This window comes from Lissotriton vulgaris, chromosome 2_2 (genome assembly GCF_964263255.1).
Source record: "Lissotriton vulgaris chromosome 2_2, aLisVul1.2, whole genome shotgun sequence".
In the NCBI taxonomy this organism is placed as follows: Eukaryota; Metazoa; Chordata; class Amphibia; order Caudata; family Salamandridae; genus Lissotriton; species Lissotriton vulgaris.
The window spans coordinates 300,430,078-300,451,477 of NC_141688.1; the positions used below are offsets into that span (position 1 = coordinate 300,430,078).

At 43.9% G+C, this 21,400-nt stretch overlaps 1 protein-coding gene across 1 annotated transcript in view; it reads right to left on the reverse strand.

Moving 5' to 3' along the window:
• The window catches only part of LOC147729347 (astacin-like metalloendopeptidase), a 103,019-nt gene that overhangs the window by 72,998 nt on the left and 8,621 nt on the right, over nt 1-21,400 (reverse strand). The window contains exons 3-6 of the mRNA XM_086959623.1: nt 17,740-17,841; nt 12,521-12,634; nt 4,119-4,253; nt 2,841-2,958 (exon numbers count right to left, since the gene is read on the reverse strand). Coding sequence (XP_086815749.1) covers nt 2,841-2,958; nt 4,119-4,253; nt 12,521-12,634; nt 17,740-17,841 — 469 coding nt within the window. The remainder of the gene's footprint in view (nt 1-2,840; nt 2,959-4,118; nt 4,254-12,520; nt 12,635-17,739; nt 17,842-21,400) is intronic.

The window sequence follows — 21,400 nt, forward strand, 5'->3', positions numbered from 1 at the left end:
TAAAAATGACGTGCCCTACTCTAATCCCTAAAAACTACCCCAACCCCTAAAAAAATACCCCAAACCCCCCTGAAAACTATCCCGAAACTCCACCCCTAAAAACTACCCCGAACCCCCTAAAAAAAAGCCTACCACTCAAAAGTAACCCAAACCCCCACCTGAAAACTACCTGAACCCCCACCACCCCTGAAAACTAGCCCAAACCCCCCTAAAAATCCCTCATCGCCCACCCCTAAAAACTACCCCAAACCCCCATCCCTGAAAACTATCTTGTACCTCCCCACCCCTTAAAACTACAATAAACCCCCTCCCCCCCTGAAAACTACCCCCACCACCCCTTAAAACTACTTTGAATCCCCACCACCCCTGAACACTACCCGGAGCCCCCACCACCCCGGAAAACTACCCTGAACCCCCACTGTTTGATGGAGTAGTTAGAGGGGGTACAGTACTGATGGTTTTCCCTGAAGTTATGTTGACCATAATATTAGGTACACATGCCTACAAGGGATTCTTTTTGGAAAAAAAATCTAAAAAACTAAAACTAAAATAGAAAAAAATTGTAAAGCCCTCATTAGTGGCTTTTGACAAATTAATTCACAAAATTAATTGAAATAATTCAAAGCAAATATATCAGCAACTCAAAAGGCAAAACAAGAACTCTACTGAAACATAACTTACACAAAAACAGATGTATACTTTTTAGAATGCAAATTTATGTAAAATAGTCATAGTACAAAGAAGGGGTACAGAATACTTATCACATAAAGACAAAAGTGGCTGAGATTGATTTTTTCCCAGCAATGTTTTCTCATGGACACTTTTGTCATAACCCATTTCTCATATTCTCAAATTAGGAAAACATCATTGGAAATACAATGAAGAATTCCCGAAAGCACATTCGCAATAAAAATGGGTTTCAATAGTCGTCGTTTCGGTCTTGTCTGTGCTTTCATTTATAAGACCATCTTCAGGACAAAATATTCATATGTGGACTCAAGACCCTTGGACAAAAAGAACCTAATCTGTATGCTCATAAATTATATATGAATAGTGATGCATGTGAATGGATAAATTAATGCCCTCCAGGAGATCAAGTCTCATTTGGTGAAGACTTCCTGATTACATACGCTCACCACAAAACTGTATTTAATATCAGTAAGTAAGATACTAGCTCTATAGTCCTCTGGTAGTGCCAGGATAGGACAACATTCCATTTAATCAGAAGTTTGTCCAGACTGTCATGGATCAAGTCACACTTAACCTGAAGTGATGCTGTGCACTTCCATGTTAGACCCGGAGCTTTCATTGGGAGAAAGGCTGCCTTTGTTGCAGCCAATGGATGGGCCTCTACCTCGAGCTCTGGTTCTTCTGAATCAAAGACGTCTGGTTTGTCTTCAGCGCTATGTGGAGATATTTCGAGTCATCAAGCCCTTCAATCTCTGAGTATCTTTTTAGAGTGAAAAGACATGAGGCCTCGCAGGTTGTCTCCTTATATTCGGGGACAGGAGCAAGTTACACACCTGATGTAGATCGATGTATGACAACAGCATTTTAAGATGGAGCAAAAACAAAAACGCGTCTGTTCCATCACCAAGTGGACATCTCTCGGAGAGAACGCTGAAGTAAAATTCCACCCGAAGGGCAAAGGCCCAATGGGGCCATGGCCAAATGGAATCCCTTGGACGAATTTTACGTCAACAGTATAACTAGAGAGATAGGCATCAAACCGCGATCTAAAACAATACTGATGGTCTCATAGAAATGTCCGACCACAATGTCGAACCAGGGCAGAAGAGGACACATCTGAACCTGGTTGCGGGAAAAAACAATCTTACAATGGAGTTGAGAACCATACACATTGCAAGAAAGAGGAGGAGTCACGGTACTGAGTGACAAGAAAAACTTCTTCAAAGAAAATCCAAGCCCAACACTAGATGAGAGACTTATGCTAAGCATGTGTATCTATAGCCACACAAACCTCAAACATAGAGTTTAGGCAATGGAAGGGACAATCTCAAGCTGGACAGCAATAAACAAAGAGAGCCTACAAAGAGAGCCAACAAATAGAAAGCAAGCAAACATGAGTTACAAACCACAAAGCCAATAGTAAGCAATTGGAGGAATGTATTGCCAGGGAAACTTTTCAAATGTCTCGAAGATGCCATTAGAATACCGTCTTCAACCTAAAAATAAGCTAAACTGCCAGACCTGTATTTTGTGCAATATTGCCTTATATATTTGGATATTTTTCATTATTTCCTATGCGGATATTACTCAAAGTTCAGAAATAGACAATGTCAGCACATGTAAGGAAAGTAAAGAAGAAACCTACTCACTATTCAGAAGTTCTATATTTAGCTGTTTCACCCAGATATGGTCCTGGGAAACACTTATGATATGAACTGGGAAGCCTGAGTTCTCACTTTTGCTGTGCCCTACATTTAAACTATACAATCAAAGTAACCAGCAGCATGCGGAGCAGCATTAGGAAATTGACTTGATGCCCTTTGTACAGCACCTTGCCAATTAGAAAGCTATCTCTATAATGAGGGACATAGGTCCCAGGATTTTCTCTGCTAACAGAGTAGAAGGTGTTAGTCCTTGTCCAACCACGAAGCAAACGGTGACCAATGTGCATATAGAAATCTTGCATATGGCCTTGTGTGTCACTTTGTGACAGTAGTAAACCTGTCAATTTAAGTATGCTTTCATAGCCAATTTTGTGGGGATGATACCACAAGAGTTTCTCAAATATATAAGGTAAGAGGCAAAACCAAGCCCTGGCATTACGACCAGGTGAGATTGTGTTTGTGTTTGTAGGGTCTGAGAAGACATACCCTCCTGCAGAGCCGATGTTCAAGTAGTCGGTCTCCATTTTACGGTCAGTGAACTGGACACAGGTCAGCGTGTTGAACTCCTGTAGTGCTGCCCGGATTAGATCCTTGGTGCTATCACCTGGGTGAAGGTGAGACAAAAGGGATTGAAAGCAGAGTTAGGATGGAAGGAGAATGACCCTGCCGCTGGTGGATATACAGCAGGACTTCCTGGAGGTCACAAAACACAACAATAGCAGCTGCACTGAGAATTAGCATAATCGTCAATGCCAGATCAATGTATAGACAGGTCAGATAACTCTTGGGTGGTAATTAGCATGGCCTGTGATTTATTCCACCCAAATTGCAAACTTCTTCAAAGTCACCAGACATCGACTCCACCCCATATTAGCCAATACTGTGCAGCTGTTCTCCCTCTCCTGATACTACAAAGACACCTTAACCAGTATTTGGAAGGAGCCTGGGTGTTCCATCAATAGCAACCAATAACCACTGTGTCAAGGAGACCCTCTGCTCCGTGAGTTGCACTCTAGGTGATGACCCAATCCAATCCCCACTGTGCTAAAGAGAACCCATACCTCTAGGAGTCTGCAGAGTGAATGAGGACCCTCTCCAGTGGTGCAATGGAGACGTCATATCTCTATCAACATGCAAGGTGAACAAAGACCCTCTCCAGGAGCCCATGCTATTAATTAAGACATCCTGATCCTATCAAGATGGCCTGTGCTTCAAATACGTCTGCATGCTCTAGTGTGGAAGAAACCCTATCCCCCATCAGCCTGTATTGTGAAGGAGAACCACTGGCATGTATTATGAAGAAGAGACCCCTATGTCCCATAACCCTGCATTGTGAAGAGGAGCCCCTAACTCCCATCAACCTGCACTGTGTAGAAGAACCATCTGCCTGTATTGTGAAGGAGAACGCTTAAGTCCTATCAGCTTGTGTTAGGAAGAAGAATCCCTAAGTCACATTAGCCTGTATTATGAAGGACAGCCCCTAAGTCTCATCAGCCAGTCTAGTAACGTCCTTAACACGCAACTGAGAAAATACAGTAACCCGTCCTCTTTTTACACACATCAGCAGTATTTGCAAGAGTACTCGCTTGTGACATCACCAAGGAAAAGGCCTCCCTCCCAAGCAGTCAGTTTTACGTGAGGACTTTACAAAAGACATTGATAAGTAGTAGGCCTCATATGCCGCTGCGGCATACACTCCCTAGAGACAATAACGTACAGTGCTGTAACCCCCTAGTATATGGAATAACAATACATATGTCTCACTATATTCAGGAGCTAGAACGAAGGGCACAGTGACGGTCCCACTTCCGGAGCTTGGCCAGATGCATTGGTGACACGTCACAGCACTGCGGGTCAGCTGCTTCCTGATGTCCCCCTGGAGCAAAAGGATTGAACTTCCTGAAGGAAAAAAAGGAAATGAGGGCTTGATTGGGAGGGGGGACTGTCACTTGCAAGTAGTAACATCTTAGTTTGTAAAACATTCTTGCTGAACACACTGATATTCTTAAGATTAAGGGACAAAATTCTTAATCAGGCAGCAGAAACACAGATGTATGACGGAACCACTCATTCCGTTGTAACTCATGCCGTTAAAAAGAGGCTGTTGCAATGCGAATGAAATTACCACCATTTTTTTTTACAATGCATATGCTTTTACCACGTGTGTCTTTACAACCAATTTCATTGTAAAGCATGAATTGTAAAGGAATATGCATTTTAAAGGTTTCACCAGTAAATATAAGTATTTTACAGGTAAGTATAAACATATATATATATATATATATATATATATATATATATATATATATATATATATATATATATATATATATATATATATATATATATATATATATATATATATATATATATATATATATATATATATGTATGTATATGTATATATATATATATGGGAGAGACAGGTCCTCAGTGGCGAGTACTCTGATATCTGCAGGGATCATATTGTTCGGTGGTACAGATACATCGATGATGTTTGCATGATCTGGAAGGGGACCACTGAACAAGCGACAGAATTTATCTTGAAGTTAAATGTCAATAACTATAACTTGTCTTTTACATCTGACATCAGCCACACACATGCCACTTTCTTAGATGTTGCAATAGACATCAATAATGGAGAAATCCAAACATCTCTGTTCAGGAAACCCACGGCAGGCAATACGGTGCCGCATGCCCAGAGCCACCATCCTCCACACCTGATCCGCAGCATTCCCTACGGGGAAATGCTGAGAATTAGGAGGGCCTGCAGCACTGATGCTCAAAACCAAATAGCGCAGGAAGCCAGCAGGCAGAGATTCTTGGCTCGGGGTTATGATGACAAAGTGGTGTTAGCAGCAATCAGGAAAGCTAATGCCATATCCCGACAAGAAGCCCTAGAACACAGGGGGTCGCATAATTCCATCGAGACCCATAAACAACAGCCTGTGAGACTTCTCTGGTCTTTCAGCAACCAGCATGGTGCCTTACGTAAAATCATCAATAAGCATTGGGGTCTGGTCAAATGTGATCCAAGCATAGGCAATGAGTTGCCCGCTAAACCGGCAATAACTTATAGAAAAGCCTTTTCATTGCAGGACGCATTGGTGAAATCCAGCCCGGAACTTATCACTAGGCAAGATTGGTTGGCTGGCAGCAGAGGCTTCAGGAAGTGCGCCTCATGTAAGGCTTGCATTCAGGGTGTGAACAAGACAGAGTATACCATCCCCTTCTCAGAATACCCTTGTAAGATCAGGAAGAAACTCACTTGTAAAAGTGAATTTTCTGTATATGTTTTGGAATGCCCATGTGGCCTACGGTACGTGGGCAGTTCCAAGTTACAGGTACATAAAAGGGTCTTACAACACCTACGGGCCATAAAGACCAACGACCCAGCTTACCCGGTGGCTAGGCACTTCAGGGAGAAACACAACAACAACAGTGAGCTCCTGAAGTACTATGTGATAGACTCTATCTCACCTATGAGGAGGGGGGGCAACAGAGAAGCAGCATTGAGAAAATTAGAAACGAGATACATCCTCATGCTGGATAGTAAGTCCCCAAATGGCCTGAATGCATCAGAGGATTTTTATACCTGTCTATAGATCAATTATTGATTTCTCCGTTAGAACATGTTCCATCATGGCGAGAAGGTAGGCCAACTATAAGGGACCCCATATCATGGTTATGTAATGTGTTTCCAGCTTGGCCATGGGGTTCTGTTTGACCTAATCTTTGCTAGTTTGTCCAAAGAACACACCCAGTGATCCTATCCCTGTTAGACAGATCTGATCATAATCAATTTAACTTTATGGTCATATTTATGGTCAGTTGTAAAGTTCTGTCTTCAGTTTTTAATCACAATTCACTTTGCACTTTATTTGTATATTTTGGTAATGCAATCATGTAGTGCTTTGTTGGAGTATGTTCGCCTTTTTATAAGACCAAAAGAACATATTTTTCAAAGGTTTGTGTTTGTTTTTGTGTACAATAGTATTTCAATAATATGTAATAGCGCCATATAGCAATGCATTTATATTGGATATGAGTTTTCACAAAACAAATAGGATTTATCCATATGCTTGAGTATACAGCATAAGTAGACAACATCAGTTAAATGAATGGTGTATGATTAGATCATGTTTACTATATTGGCCTTTTGGTTTGTGCTTTTATTTGACACAAATAACCTTCCCGGATTTATCCGGACATTGTTCTAATTCATGTGTTTATGGATTAATTTACACTTGAATAATGGGTCTTTATTGGGATTTATCCCGTTATTGGCGAACAGACCTTCATGTTTATAATGAATTAAAAGGTATTTTCCTTATGGCATGTTATTGAAATTGACACTGAGTATTTTTACCATGCCTATTGCACTACAGCACTTTACTCTGTTTTGATTGGATACCAATGAGCACTTTTGCACTTTATATTCGGCCATACCCTTGTGTAACACCATGTGATCAAGGCCTGTGAGAGGCCGAAACGTTATGCTGCTGTGTTGCTGAAATAAATGAACAACTCACGGAATTACTGGGTCTGCTGTTTTCTTGTAGTAGCGTGACTACAGACTGCTCCAAGTGCTGAGTGCCTTGTGGAAAACCCGTGGTGGATATATATATATATATATATATATATATATATATATATATATATATATATATATATATATATATATATAGGGTTTATATTTTCCTAATAAATACTTACATTTACGGGATAAATAATGCATGGTAAAGACATACCCTTGCTAGAAAAAATGTAGAGGTAGGTACAAACACTTGTTTTGGGTACATATATATTACCTACTGGCGGTCGCCAGTAGGTATATATAGTTAGGACCTAGTTTCCGTAGGAAATCCGCAACATTCTATTGGGAATAACTTTGGCGCCCGTTAATGAATGTATGCGATTTTCTCAAAGAAGATGGCCCGTTACGCTCCGCTCCTTCCCTGAAAGTTTCGGGGGGATTCACGGGGACCGAGAAAAAAGGGGGGTCCCAAAACGTGTTTTCCCCATGCAATTTTCCATAGGACATCTAGACAAGGCTACAGCCCAAACCGATGAACGGAATTACACCAAACTTGGCAAAATGGTAGGGCCTGGTACGCAGTACGCCCTTTCGGTAAAATGGTGTAAATCCCTCCAGTAGTTGTTGAGAAAATCGGATTTTAAAAATATATATCTATAGGCATTGCACCGTGCGTGCACTGTAAGCTTACTGTACTCTGTACCTTCCAGAGTACGAGCTGCATGCTGATTGGCTGCCACTGTCTGTCAACACTCCAAAACAGAAATTGTTGGCAGCCGTCTTGTGCCTCGGTAGACTGAGGAACATGAAAGCAGAAAAACAAACGTGTAGAACTCAAAAAGGGGGCAGGGTAGAAGTACCCTGCCCCCCTAGGCCTGCTCAGGGGGTCCCACAAGGACCTCCCAGGCCCCAAAAATCCTAAGGACTCCTAACTATACTATAACTATACTACGCCTAAACTGTGAAAAATACTAACTTTAAAACTTTCGGTATTTACAGAAGAAATTTGGAGTCCTAAAGTCAGGACTCCTAACTTTAGGACTCCTAAATGTCTTCTGTGAATAACGAAAGTCTTAAAGTTAGGATTTTTCTCAGTTTAGGATTTTTCTCAGTTTAGGAGTTTTCTCAGTTTAGGAGTAGTAAGGTTAGGACTCCTAAATGCCTTCTGTGAATACTGAAAGTCATAAAGTTAGGGTTTTACTCAGTTTAGGAGTAGTAAAGTTAGGACTCCTAACTTTAGGACTCCTAAATGACTTCTGTGAATGTCGAAATTAGTAAGTGCTTTCTGTGAATACCAAAATAAGTAAGTGTCTTCTGTGAATACCAAAATAAGTAAGTGTCTTCTGTGAATACCAAAATGGTAGTAAGTTTAAGATTTTGTCTTAAGTTAGTTCTGTGACTCTGGCCCTATGATCATAACCAGTGCACTGTGGGGGTGTAAGTTATAGTTAGCTCAGCTAACTATACCTATTGCTGAATTTCACAGATTTTTTAAGATTGAAATCTGAGCCTTACTATGAAGTCTTTGTAACCTTTGGTTTTGTCAGTGAATATATATATATATTTATAAATGTGCAAAAAAGAAGCAGAGAACTCTGGGTAGTTCCCAAATTTAGGTGGAAAGCAGCTCCTGTATAGGGCACTCTCAACACCTGCGACACTCTAAATCGGCTCACCTCCAGTGTCTGCTTTTCTATCAAAGTCTCTAATCATAGGATTAGCACAGTGCCATCCATGCCGAGATAGAAAGGGAGAAAGTCTTTTCCCATTTCTATAGGTCATAATGGTGAAAGGTGACTTCTGCCCTGGGGAGATTTAAAACAGTGTTTATTTGTTTACAAAACCATCTCTCTGCAGCATTCGCTCAGCCCAGAGAGCAGGGTCGGATTGGGAACGCGGGTATTCGGGAAATGGTCGAAGGGCCGTTAGCCGAATTCTAGCTGTGGGCTGGTTATTTGGACAGCCTGGGGGCGGTCTGTGCTGTTGGGATGCCGCCAGCGGCCCAGTGGGTACCTGAGTGGCCTTTCTAGAGGTAGATGGGCAGAGGTATCACTCCTTTTCTCTCGCTGGGAAGGCCCATTAATGTATGCTGATTGAGCGGGGCAGGGAGCCTGAGCAGAAGTGGTCTCACTTGTATTCATGTGTGGCTCAGCAGTGTGAACTAACCTGCACACATTTTTTAAATCTTAGTGAAGTTAATTAAACATACACCCCACCCCCTTTCTTTTCATACAACTTCGCTGGAACAGTGTTTTGCGGAAAGGCAATACGCAAATGTGGGACCATTTTTTTGGTGTGATCCTAATCTAACCCTGCCAGGCAGTTGAAAAATTAAAGGCATGTTATCTGTGGTGGATCCAAACCCGCCTAAACATAGAAACCTGCTTTTCAGGCCTTTGACCATTTTGTAGCTCTATGTGATTTTTATCTAAGTGGATTGCGGAAGCACAGTGATGTGACAGGAGCAGCTCGCACTGAAAAGTTGTCTTTTCCAGGGCTTCCTCTTTTACCTTCAAAGCCTGTCACAGACTGTTCCTGGGCAGGTAAAGTACATATGCTGTCAGTTCACCACCATTTTCACAGCCCTTCCAGTGCCAATACCCTGCTTGTATTCTGTATCGTATCACCGGGCAGGGGAGTGGGATCAAGCCCCACTGCAGTTATCGTGCCCAGTGCTCGTTCGCTTCAGGTGACGACTCATTGGCCTCTATTATGCGTTTCGCCGTTGTGGAGGCTTGTGGGAGAGAGCATTGTCTGTAGCAATTCGAAGAATCTTCTGCAAGCACTGACATACAAAGGTCTAACTTCCTGATACGAAAGATAAGATTGCTCAAGGCACAATGAGGCGAATAGACATGGTACCATATACCTGAGGACTAGCGTAGTGTCCTGTTCTTCACCACCACTAATGAGTACTTAATAAAGGAGGACTGAAGAAATGCTGATTAGAAAATAAAGATGGCAAAAAACCAGCAAGAATGATGACAAAAGAAAATTAAAAACTGCAAAACTGGATAAAATACACTCAAAATAGAAAAGCCAGCAAAGTATAATTCAGTACTTCCGATTATCCTTTTTTCTGATCTGTACACGGTCCCAAAAAAAACAAAACACGAGAAGTTAAAATAAGCAGCCGATACTCCATTGCTCTGGTTAGTAAAACAAAGATGGCCTAGAGTGAAGTCATGCCACATGACTCAGGGTGATGACATCACTTCCAGGAAGCAGAGCCTGCACTTCTGAGGCCATGCACGAGGTAGAAGCTTCGCACAGCAGCGATTGTAGCCTCCTCCTGGAACAATGCCGATTATGAGCGTCGCACGGAAACGCTCGAGACGCCTCTTCAAGCGATGCCAGTTGAAAATGTCGCACGGCTGCAATTCAATAAATGTAAGCCGCAGCGGATGTCACCAGCTAAATCTTAAAGGAATAAAAACTGACCTGACGCGAAGCACAACCCAATAGAGTGCTTAGAATCCAAATCTTCCTTAACAATGCAAACTAGGTTTAGCAATTAAAAACAAATGACGAAGTAAAATAGGGCAACACGATTCACGATTCCTGTAAAATCTAAAAGGCTTCTGGTTCCTGCAGGTCCTCAGCATTCATCGACAATATTGAAGGAGAAACTGAATCCTCCAATTTAGCAAAAGGGTTTATTGGCCAAGGAGCACAGATGGCCACAGCTACCATATCCAGTGTTGTTCCCTCAACTGCCCCAAAGAACATCTACCATTTGGACACAAACATTCCAGGAATGCTTGCTAGTCAAGGCATTCCTGGTATCCAAGCAATACAACAGAAACAAAATAGGATGTTTGTCACTACCAGGATATGCCACATATAGAGGCACATGTCCTACCTTTAACCTATACAACACCCTGCCATCAGGGCTATCTAGGGGCCTACACTATTGGTGACGTATGTGTAATAAAAGGGAACTTTAAGGTTTGGCAAGTAGTTGTAAATGCCAAGTTGAAGTGGCATTAAACTGCACACACAGGCCCTGTGGAGGCCGACCTGAGGCAGATTTGAAAGGCTACTTCTGTGGGGGGCACAAGTAGTGCTGCAGGCCCATTAGTAGAATTTAATTTACAGCTCTTGGGCATATGTGATACCACTTTACAAGGGTCTTATAAGTAAATCACACATGACAAACAGGTGTAAACCAATCAAAACATGTTTTAGGGGAGAGAGTGCATGCACTATAACACTGATTAGCAGTGATAAAATGCCCAGAGTCCTAAAGTTAAAAAAAGAAGGTCAAACAAATTATCAGAGGAAGGCAACATTTAGGGATAATCCTACAAAAAGGCCAGGTCCAAAATTGGGACATCTTTGTCAGGATGAGGGGGGGGGGGGCTGCCACCTACCAAACTTGAACATCACAAAGACTGTGCCTTAGCACACTCACAAAGAGTTTCATACTAGATATGTGTGCCCCCAGACCAGATGGGGCCAGGGGAGGGAAGCAGAATATTCCAGACATGGGTAGGGAGGCCGCCAGAAGCTTCTCCCACTTCAAATGGGTATCAGGTATAAATGGTGGACTCCCAGACCCACCTTTTCACTACACCTCTGAGCCTGTGGAAGGCTCAGGACTGCTGTGCTCCTCTCTCCCAGAAGGACGGGTCTGCTCTCTTGCTACCATGCTGTCTAAGTAGTAACGACTGGACCTGCATGTTGAACCCAGGACTATGAAAGTGACCACAAATAATAGTTGGTTGGCCTCTGATTAGAACCTCAGGTACAGAAAAGGCTCCCACCATCTTGAGCTCAGCCTCTGAACTCTGCCTGTAATGAGTGGTGCCCCTCAAGTTCAGGAGCCTTAGAAGTGGGGCTAAAGGTGCTCTCTCAACTCAGCTGTGGTCTCACTGGAACCAACACGGCACGACGTAAACCTGACAAAGCTCTTCACTGTGCCAAATCGGAACCAAAGCAGCCTCAACGCAAACCTGCATCACGCCTGCCCAGCACCTCCGAGCACCCAGGAACTGATGCAGTATGATGCAGCTTCAATGCAAGCCTGCCTTGCAGCTCTCATAGCTCATCGTAACAGCCACTGTGAGGCGCATCTTCAACACTACATCAATACGGACCTCACCGCTTCTGGGGACTGCTGCAGCAACAGGATACCTGCAACCAGGATTTATGGTTCATTCCTCAGCAGGACTAATATGGTCCCTGTATCTGGCCCTCACTCCATCATGGTCAGCCTGAACTTGCGACATTGTCCCAGTCCAGCACGACCAGATAACCACAGTTGGTGGTTTGTGCTTATAGGCAGCACTTTTACCTACATCTTCAAAATTGCATCCCTACGGTTCTACTCATTGGACTGATGTTAAGTACATTATTTACATTTACTCTATTTTTCTGCAGTAGTATGGGATTTTTCTTGTTTATTACTGTTTGAAGTTCTGCATAAATACTTTACACATTGCCTCTAAATTAAACCTCACTACTTTAAGCTGCCAGAGGAATAAGCATAAGTTAATATGAGGTTTGCTTGTGTTTCGCTCTGACAAGAATTGTGGTTGTTGCTTGAGTAGGCTTTACCTCCCTCTCCACCACTCAATCAGAATGTTCATGTTTTGGACATTTCTTTTTATGCAGTGTTGTCTCTTACGTTTGTTGGATTCTAGTATTTGGCTGGAGGTGTATTTCACGCTGCTTGTTGCTGCACTCTTCTCCTCTGCCAGTCTCTGGAGTGATAATACAGCTTCCTTTAATTCTGTAGAACCTACAAACATATAAAGCAATACTTAATCTCTCTGCCATTTGTGTAGGGCCAAAGAGGGCTCGATGTGAGTTTAGATGTACATCTTTCTGTGCATTTCCACGTGTAGCTTAGTGATAGATGAAAGAAATGGTTCTGGTTTACTTACTAAATAGATATTATGCTATGTGTGTCTTCCTAGCCTACAATAGTAGTGTGTGCAAGTAATCTCAAAGGAAATTCATGTTAAAATATGTTGTACTGGTGAACAGGTGACATTTATTGTATAGTGGTCTATAAAACAAAAAATGGCCTAGTAGGTGCATTTTCACAATATATATTCTCACTACTGCGACCCACTCTTTAAGAAATGCCTGTTTATCTTTCTATTGTGTGCCATCACTACTACCAATGGAAAGAAATAGGTCAGCAGTGAAAGGATACAGGTCACCCCACACCTCTCTCTTGGTGAAAGGTGACATGTGGTTCAAGTTTATAGGAAAGGGCTATTCCATCTGAATCTTAACACAGGCGCATCTTTGAGGGTGACTCTGCTGGTGGATAAAGCTCTCCTGGTTGATATAAATGTTGAATTTTTCTGGATGTAGGAACCGGTCACCAGTTCGAACATATGCATGTGGCATGTGGCATGCTGCAGGTGCAGAAGCATTTTATTTAGAGGTATTAAAACCTTGATGCATTTATCCAAGAATGCAATCCATTAATGGTGCTAATAATTACACAATAGTGTATTTATACTGCTAGAATCTCTCTCTGTCCTTCTCCTCTCACCCTCAATCCTTGCTTCTCTACCCATCGCTCTCTCTCATTCTCTCACCCGCCTATTTCTATCTGTCTCTTCCTCATTTCTCCCACAAACTCTTTGTCTATTCTTTCTATCTCACTCCATCTTATTTGCTTCATCTGTGCCCCTCTCTCTTTCTCTCTGCTTCTGGCTCTCTCTCTTCCCTTTTTTTCTGTAAGTTTCTCAAATTTCCTCACTTTCTTTCTTTCATTCTCTATCACTATATCTCTCTCTCCCTCCATCTCCTCCATAAGGATCAGCTGTGGAGTGCCCCAGGGTGCTTCCGTGAGCTCCACCCTCTTCAACGTCTACATGGTCCCCCTTGCAGCCATCGTCAGAAGCCACAAACTAAACATTGTCTCATATGCAGATGACACCCAACTGATCCTCTCCCTCACCAACGTACCCACAACCGCTAGAACCAACTTCCACAATGGAATGAAGGCCTTGCTGCCTGGATAAAAGACAGCTGCCTCAAGCTCAACTTGGACAAGACCAAATTACTCATCCTAGTACCCACCCCTTAAGCTTGGGATGAATCCTGGTAGCCAGCGGCCCTGGGATCTTCCCCACCCCACACCTACAGACCACACACACACAACCTCGGCATCATACTGGACTCATAGCTCACTATGAACCGACAAATCATTGCAGTTTCATTAGTCTGCTTTCACACGCTCTGCCTGCTTTGAAAGGCATCCAACATGGATAACCACAAAATCCAGACAGATGGTCACTCACGCACTCATCACCAACAGATATAACTACGGCAATGCACTCTATGCCAGTGTCACCTAAAAACAGCTCAGGAAACTACAGAACATCCAAAATGCCTCAGCCAGACTGGTACTCAACATAGCCCGCCGCATCACGCAACACCTCTGACAACTCCACTGGCTCCCAGTTAACAAGAGAATCACTTTTAAGCACTTCACTCACGCCTACAAAGCTCTACATGACAAAGGACTAGCATACCTCAACTACCACCACGCATTCCACGTACCCGCTAGACAACTCTGATCTTCCCATTTCACCTTTGCCTCCGTCCCCAGGATCCACAAAACCAGAAACAGAAGATGGTTGTTCTTCTACCTCGCCTCCAAGACCTGGAACGCCCTCTCCCTCCACCTTAGGCTACCTGCGTCACTGACCTAATTCAGGAACAACCTCAAGAATTGGCTCTTCGAATGATCCTCCACCCAGTCCGACTAGCAGCCCCTCTTCCCCAACTCACCCATCAGACCTTCATGGGTGAGTACCCACGCTATACAACCCCCCCTGCTCTGATTGATTGATTGTTTCTCTCTTCTTTTCACTCCCTCTATGTTTCTGTTTCTGTAGCTCTTTCCCATCTTCCTGTCTCTAAAATTTATCTTTCTCCCTCATCCTCCCTCACTCTCTATTCCTCACTGGCTCTCTTCTCTCTTACTCTTTTCCGCTAGCTCATGTTTTTCTGTTTTGGCTGATACGCTTTTAATCTCCAAAACCCCAATGGGACTCCAGAGACTTTTGGACAATTTCCAATCCTTTTGTACCAAACGAGGTCTGGTAATAAATACAAACAAAACGAAGTACCTTGTGCTGAATCCACCGAAGCAACATGTGCGTTCTCCCACCCTAAATGCTGAGCTTCTGGAAAGGGTAAAGGTCTTTGACTACCTTGGGATACGCCTATCGGACAAAATGGACTGGACGCCACACCTAGACAAAATGCTGTTGAGCCACAAAAGGATTACAGGAGCCCTTTTGAGAGAGCAACGATCCAGTACAACAAGGCCTATAGGCACAGTCCTCGAGATCTATTCAGCTAAAGGTGTTAGCTCTGCCCTTTACGGGGCCGAACTTTGGGGCTCTTCCACCACTGATGCTCTGCAGAGATCTGAAAACAAATTCTGCAGAGCAATTATGTCCCTCCCACAAGGCACCCCTACACTTCCTTTAATGATGGACTTAGGCTGCACCCAGATTGGCGACATTGCAAAATTTCGCCCATTACTACTATGGGCTCGCATCTGGCGGGTGGAAGAATTAAGCGGATATGCCAGAGGCCTTGAGGAAATCATGTCATCGCCAAGTTGGCATAAAATCAAATGGCTAAAAGACATGAAGAGCTTATTAACCAAGTTGGGACAAATTGAATCATGGTTGAATAGATCTTCACCCCCAAAGCAAGCCCTCAAAAAGAAATTCCAGTACCTCCTTGGGCAGGCTTACAGAGGATTTTTTGAGGTTTAAAGACTGCCCTAGACGGGAACTGTACCTTGATGCAATTGGAAAACCCTTTGATAGGGCCTTGTACTGCTCTGATTGATTGATTGTTTCTCTCTTCTTTTCACTCCCTCTATGTTTCTGTTTCTGTAGCTTTTTCCCATCTTCCTGTCTCTAAAATTTATCTTTCTCCCTCATCCTCCCTCACTCTCTATTCCTCACTGGCTCTCTTCTCTCTTACTCTTTTCCGCTAGCTCATGTTTTTCTGTTTTTACTCTCCAGTTTTGTTTATTCTCTTTATCAAGGCTTGATTTCTCTTGCCTCTAATCCGTAGACGTGACTGCTGTCTATGTGTGGAGCAGTCTGTCCCCTGCTCTGAGGACCACCCTGGAGTCCTCTCTTTAAAGAGATACCTCTAGGCGAGCTCTGGTTCTCTTCTTGGCGGTCATGATTCACTGCTGGTTTTATTCATGTGGTTTTACTTTTCCCTTTATGTGACACTTATTTCACAGAACCTATACAAGAGTTATGTGATTATCAGAACAACTGATCAGACACTTGATTTAGCTAAGCATTTGAATATGGTTTATTGTGAATGGAAACAAAAACTATTTTCTAGAATTTGTCATGCCATCAAACATGTCGGCTCCTCCGCTAAGAGTGAGGAGCATCGCCCCACCACTCAAAAGGATAACAAATATGACAAAAACGTATCGTTATTATCATCTTAGTATTCAGTGATTCTTGGGTGGGGTGCGGTGAGGCGGGGTGGTCAGAGCAGGGAGAGGAGTGGTTGGCACTCCTTAAGTGCGCAGGACTGCTTGGCAAACAGTCCTGCATACTTTGCATCTTCCCCACCAGGTATATCACACAGCCTGGTGCGGAACATGCACATGGCTCTCAGACCAATCTGATTGGCTTAGGGGAGCCTGGGAACCCGGGTGTTTCCTTCTGCTTCCCGCTGCCAGACCAGAGACAGGAAGAAGAGGGCAGAAGAGAGGTGGCGGCTGGCCATCACAGGTAAGAGGTTTTTCAAAAACTTTGTTCATCTTTCTCCCTGCCTCGCCCCCACCACACCACGCAGCTCCAGTAGCAGCCACTAGATTTCTATACAGCATTGTCTACTGCAAATAAACATGCTGTTCCTAGTACAAAAGCACATTTAATTCCCGTTATCGAGCTGCAATTAAACATCACCACTTTGCAGTGGAAATTAAATGGAGACCTGCAACAAGAGACGAAGTATGAAAAGATTGTAACCACAAGTGTTGGGGCGCTGACAAGTAAAGGCATTGTTGCATAGTCTCACACTTAGAGCCGGTTGACATTTTTCATTTTATCTCTTAATAAATCTAGTTTTTGGGTGAAATCTGGGCAGAGAAGTATATATATATATATGAACACCCTTCCAACCCTAAGCACAGACATGTTATTCACCAGCCCCTAAACTGATGTTATGGACGTGTATCTGATATTGGATGCCAAACTCACAGTATTAAATTGAGTTGCCACAATTGTATGGAAAAAACATATTTTGATGACGACATTGCATTTAAGAATGCTTTTCTGGTTTAAATCTGTAGGCAACCCGTCTCCTCTCCACGGCCCTCATCTTCTCTCTTCCATTATCAACTCAGCTCCTCCCTCTTCTCTCTTATCTTCTCCTTTCTTCTTTTTTACTCTCCCCCCCTTTAGTCCCATTTTCTTTTTTCTGCTTTCCTCGCCCTTCTCTCCTTTCCTATTAACATTTCTCTTTTCCTTGCCTTTTGTTTACAGTCCTCTCATCTTGTCTCTTCTCTTCTTTTCTACTCCACTCTCTCCTAATCCCTCTCCTCCCCTCTTGTGGCTTCCTTGCTTTCCTCACCGCTTCTCCCCTCACATCCTCCCCTCTTTCCTCACCAGTATTGTCATCTGTAGTCCTCGCCTCTCCTCTCGTCCACAGTTCTCTTCTCTTCTTCCTCTCTTCTCCTCATTACTTCCTTGGCCCTCTCTTCCTCTATCCCCTCACCTTCTCCTCATGTGCTCCCTTCCTTTCTTCCTCTGAACCTTTCATCTACTTGTTCTTCATCAGACCAGAAGGCTTGTCTCAGGCCCTTGCCTGTTCTCAGTCACTCACCATTCCGTGCCTTGATGATTGTCCTAAGGATGTCCTGGGCCTCCTTGCAGTCTGCTGGGATAGACTTGAGGGCTTGTAGGACCTGGCCCAGCACCATGGAATCTAGGGAGACAGTGACATGTGAGAAGTGTTATAAACTGGATGTGAGAACAGGTCAGAGAATGTGGCACCCTTGCATCTACTGAGAGCTCAAAGAGACCGTAATGTCGTCACATAGGCACCAGAATCACACATAGATTCCGAGAAGTGAATCTACATCCATATAGCCTCACTCTTCCACTGAGTCATGTGGAAAATCCTCCACGCCACCTGCACTCATCGCTTGACTACTGTTAAAGCTGTGAGGATCACAGGACTGCATTTGTGGGCCAATATGAACACAATCTGGCACTGTAATTGCTATAGACTCAATGTCTAGAAGAGCATTTGAAAAGTGCTGGTACTGACCACACATATAACTGGAGGCTCTCTTGAGAAGTTATGTCACTGTCCGCTTAAAGGCACAGAATGCATGATTAGCTGTGTTGATACTGCGCAGAAGCCCTGATGAGAAGCGCCATTGTGAAGGGTTGAGACTGTCATTTTGAGAATACAAAAGACATTATGAGGAATGTTGATACTGTCCATGTAAAGATACTGAAGCTCAATCAAAGAATGTTGAATCAGTTTACCTGAAGGTACCAGAAGTCCTGATGTAAAGTGTTGGAAGTGCCCACTTAATACTATAGATGCCTCCTTTGGAAGTATTGGTACTGTCCACTTAAAGTTACAGGCAGCCCTTATGCAAAGTTTTGCTACTGTCCACTGAAAGGTTTAGAAGGCTGGATTAGATGTGTTGATTCTGCCCACTTCAGGAACCCAACTGAAAACTGTTGATTCTGTCCTTTTAAACGTACAAAAGCCGTAATGTGCTTTTTGGTGGGTGGTTCGGCTCCGATGGATTCCTTACACAAACTCCAGGTGCAGACTGGATCCTGAAAGTTATAGGGGGAAAGGTGGCCTGAGGAAGACCATGTAGATTGGCCCTGAAGGAGAAGACGAAGAAGAGCTCTTGGATCTCTTATGCTTCATATGATGGCTAAAGGCAGACTGCTTGAATAAATGAGGCAATGTTCCTGACCCCTGGATCTCCACGGCGACCTCAACTTATATTTCCCGATAGATGCCTCCAGAATTTCACCTCACTTTCCATTATAGCCTTTGAATGCATAGGGGCAGTCAACTCCCATGACGTGTCAGCATCTGATTGACCCAAGCACCAAAGGTGCTCCATCTGCGGGTCAGGGACTTACATCTGCTTCCTGCAAGTACTGTAGTGCTTATATTCTTACACCACCGAGGAGGAAATGCCCCCAAAAGTTCACATTTTCAATGGAAAACATTTAAACAAACAAAAAACAAATCAGCACCCAACATTGGTGTCAATGTCAGAGACCAGGGGGTTCCACTCCATAACATTGTATAGCACCACCTGGTGATGGTGAATGACTTTGGCAGATAAAACAATTCTTGATCCAGTCTGTGACCTGGAGAGGGTTCACGTCTGCAGGATCATCAACAATTAAAATATATGTTGAGATATGGATGGGTCATGGGGTGGCACACAAGAACCCTTGCTCTCTCCTACATTAGGGTGGAAGGGTTGGCAGTCCTGCCCTAAGGGGGGGGGGGTCTGCTGGGTCTGATCATGTTGTACCTGCTTTGCAAGGATTTAGGGTGTTTCAAATGTCTCTGTTTGTGATTGTCATGTATGCATTGATGGAAGGGTCCCAACGGGTGGTGGCAACGCAAAAGGTGAGATGGGTGAGATAGGAGGAGATGCAAGTGCTTTATGATGCATGGCTTCCTCCGTAACAAAGCTGCTCATGTGGAATGTCCAGGGTATATCAGAATTTGAGAAACGCAGGAAGGTCTTTGCATATCTGAAGTGCTATGAGGTGGTGATCGCATGCTTGCAAGAGACGCATATGTGGGCAGAATCACTGCCATGTATACAGCAGAGGTTGAGAGGGCAGCTCTATGCTACCTCTTGTTCGGGTTTTTCACGGGGGCCCTCATATGTGTAGCTCTGGGGGTTCTGTTTCAGCACCTACATCATGTGGCAGACCCCGAGGGAAGGTATGTTATCCTACATGGTAAGCTGGAGGGAAAGAAATAGGTATCCCTAATGTGTACGCCCCTAATATTGATGGCCCTGTCTTCTTCCTGGCCGTACTGGCGGCAGCAGCCAATGATCTTGGTAGCTGACATTAACTACATACTGGATGAGGTATAAGACCTTGAGTCCCCCCCTTGGTGCATGCTAAAACCTCGAATGACAAGGGCACTGAGGGACATCTTGTAAGGCATACAGTTCTATGATGTCTGGAGGGATCTCCACCCTACCTAAAGATTGTTTTCATGCCATACCCCATTGACAAACACTTTTAGTCCGTTGGAATGTTATTTCCTTTCATCCAAGCTTTCTCCTAAAGTGGCGAGGATAACTTATCTCCCCAGATATCTCTCTGACCATTCACCTGTCTTGCTGTGTTTTGGGGAGCATGCAAACACCCAACAATACCCTTATGGCATCCTAGAGCCAAGGCGTTGTCGGACCTCCCTTTTGCAGCTACGGTCTTACTACTTCGAGGAGAACTGGGGGTCCACTTCGTGTCGGGTACTTGAGTGAGAGGCCATGAAGTCGTATTTCGAGGGGTCTTTATAAAAAAAAATATGGCGTAAGACGACAGTTGGAACAAGATGTACGAATGCAGGAGCAAAAGCTGGGCAAATTAAAGGCAGAGGTTCTTACGGTCCCCCATGTTATGGAGGAGGGGTGCACTGCCCTAGAGGCTGTCCTGGAGAACTGGTGGCGACTAGAAAAATTCACATATACTGCGTATCGGCTATACGGCAGATTCAAAGTAACAGCAGGAAAATAGTGTATAATCAGCAGGCGATCCTTGAGGTCATGGCTACGCATCAGGCCACGGTGTATGGAAACAAATGTCCCCACCACAGGAAGTTGTCCGGGCACTTCCTATCTTCTGTGGCACTGCCAAGGTTGGAACCAGGGCAGAGGCCGCGCTGGGGTCCTGATCACTAGAGAGGACCTGTTAGCAGCCATACGACATCTCAAACTGGCAAAGAGCCCTGGAAGTGATAGTCTCCCAGCAGAGTTGTCCCAACGGTTTGCTCCTCTGTTGGCTGGCCACCTCTTAGAGGTCTATAATGAAGTCCTGAAATTTCAGTATTTACTGGGCTCCATGCATAAAGCAGTGGTGGCTATGATACCTAAACCTGGAAGAGACCCCTTGCTGCCTAGTTCCTTTAGGCTGATCTCTCTTTGTAATCTGGATGTGAAATTCCTGAGTGGGATTCTGACAGCTCAACTCCTTCAGCATATGCCTAACTTTATACACAAAGATCAGGCCGGATTCATCCAGAGAAGTAGCACCACTCATAATTTACGGCACTCAGCGTATGTCTGGCATGCTCCATGCCTCATGTACGTGCCCTGGCACTGCCCAACATAGAGCAAGTCTTTGATTCTGTGGAATTGTTGTGTATATGATTGGTTATGCAGAGGATTGGGGCAGGCTCGGGCTTTCGCAATTGGGTTCATCTACTCTATACTGCCCCGGTAGCCCGAATACGGGCTGGGGGAATAGTCTCTAAA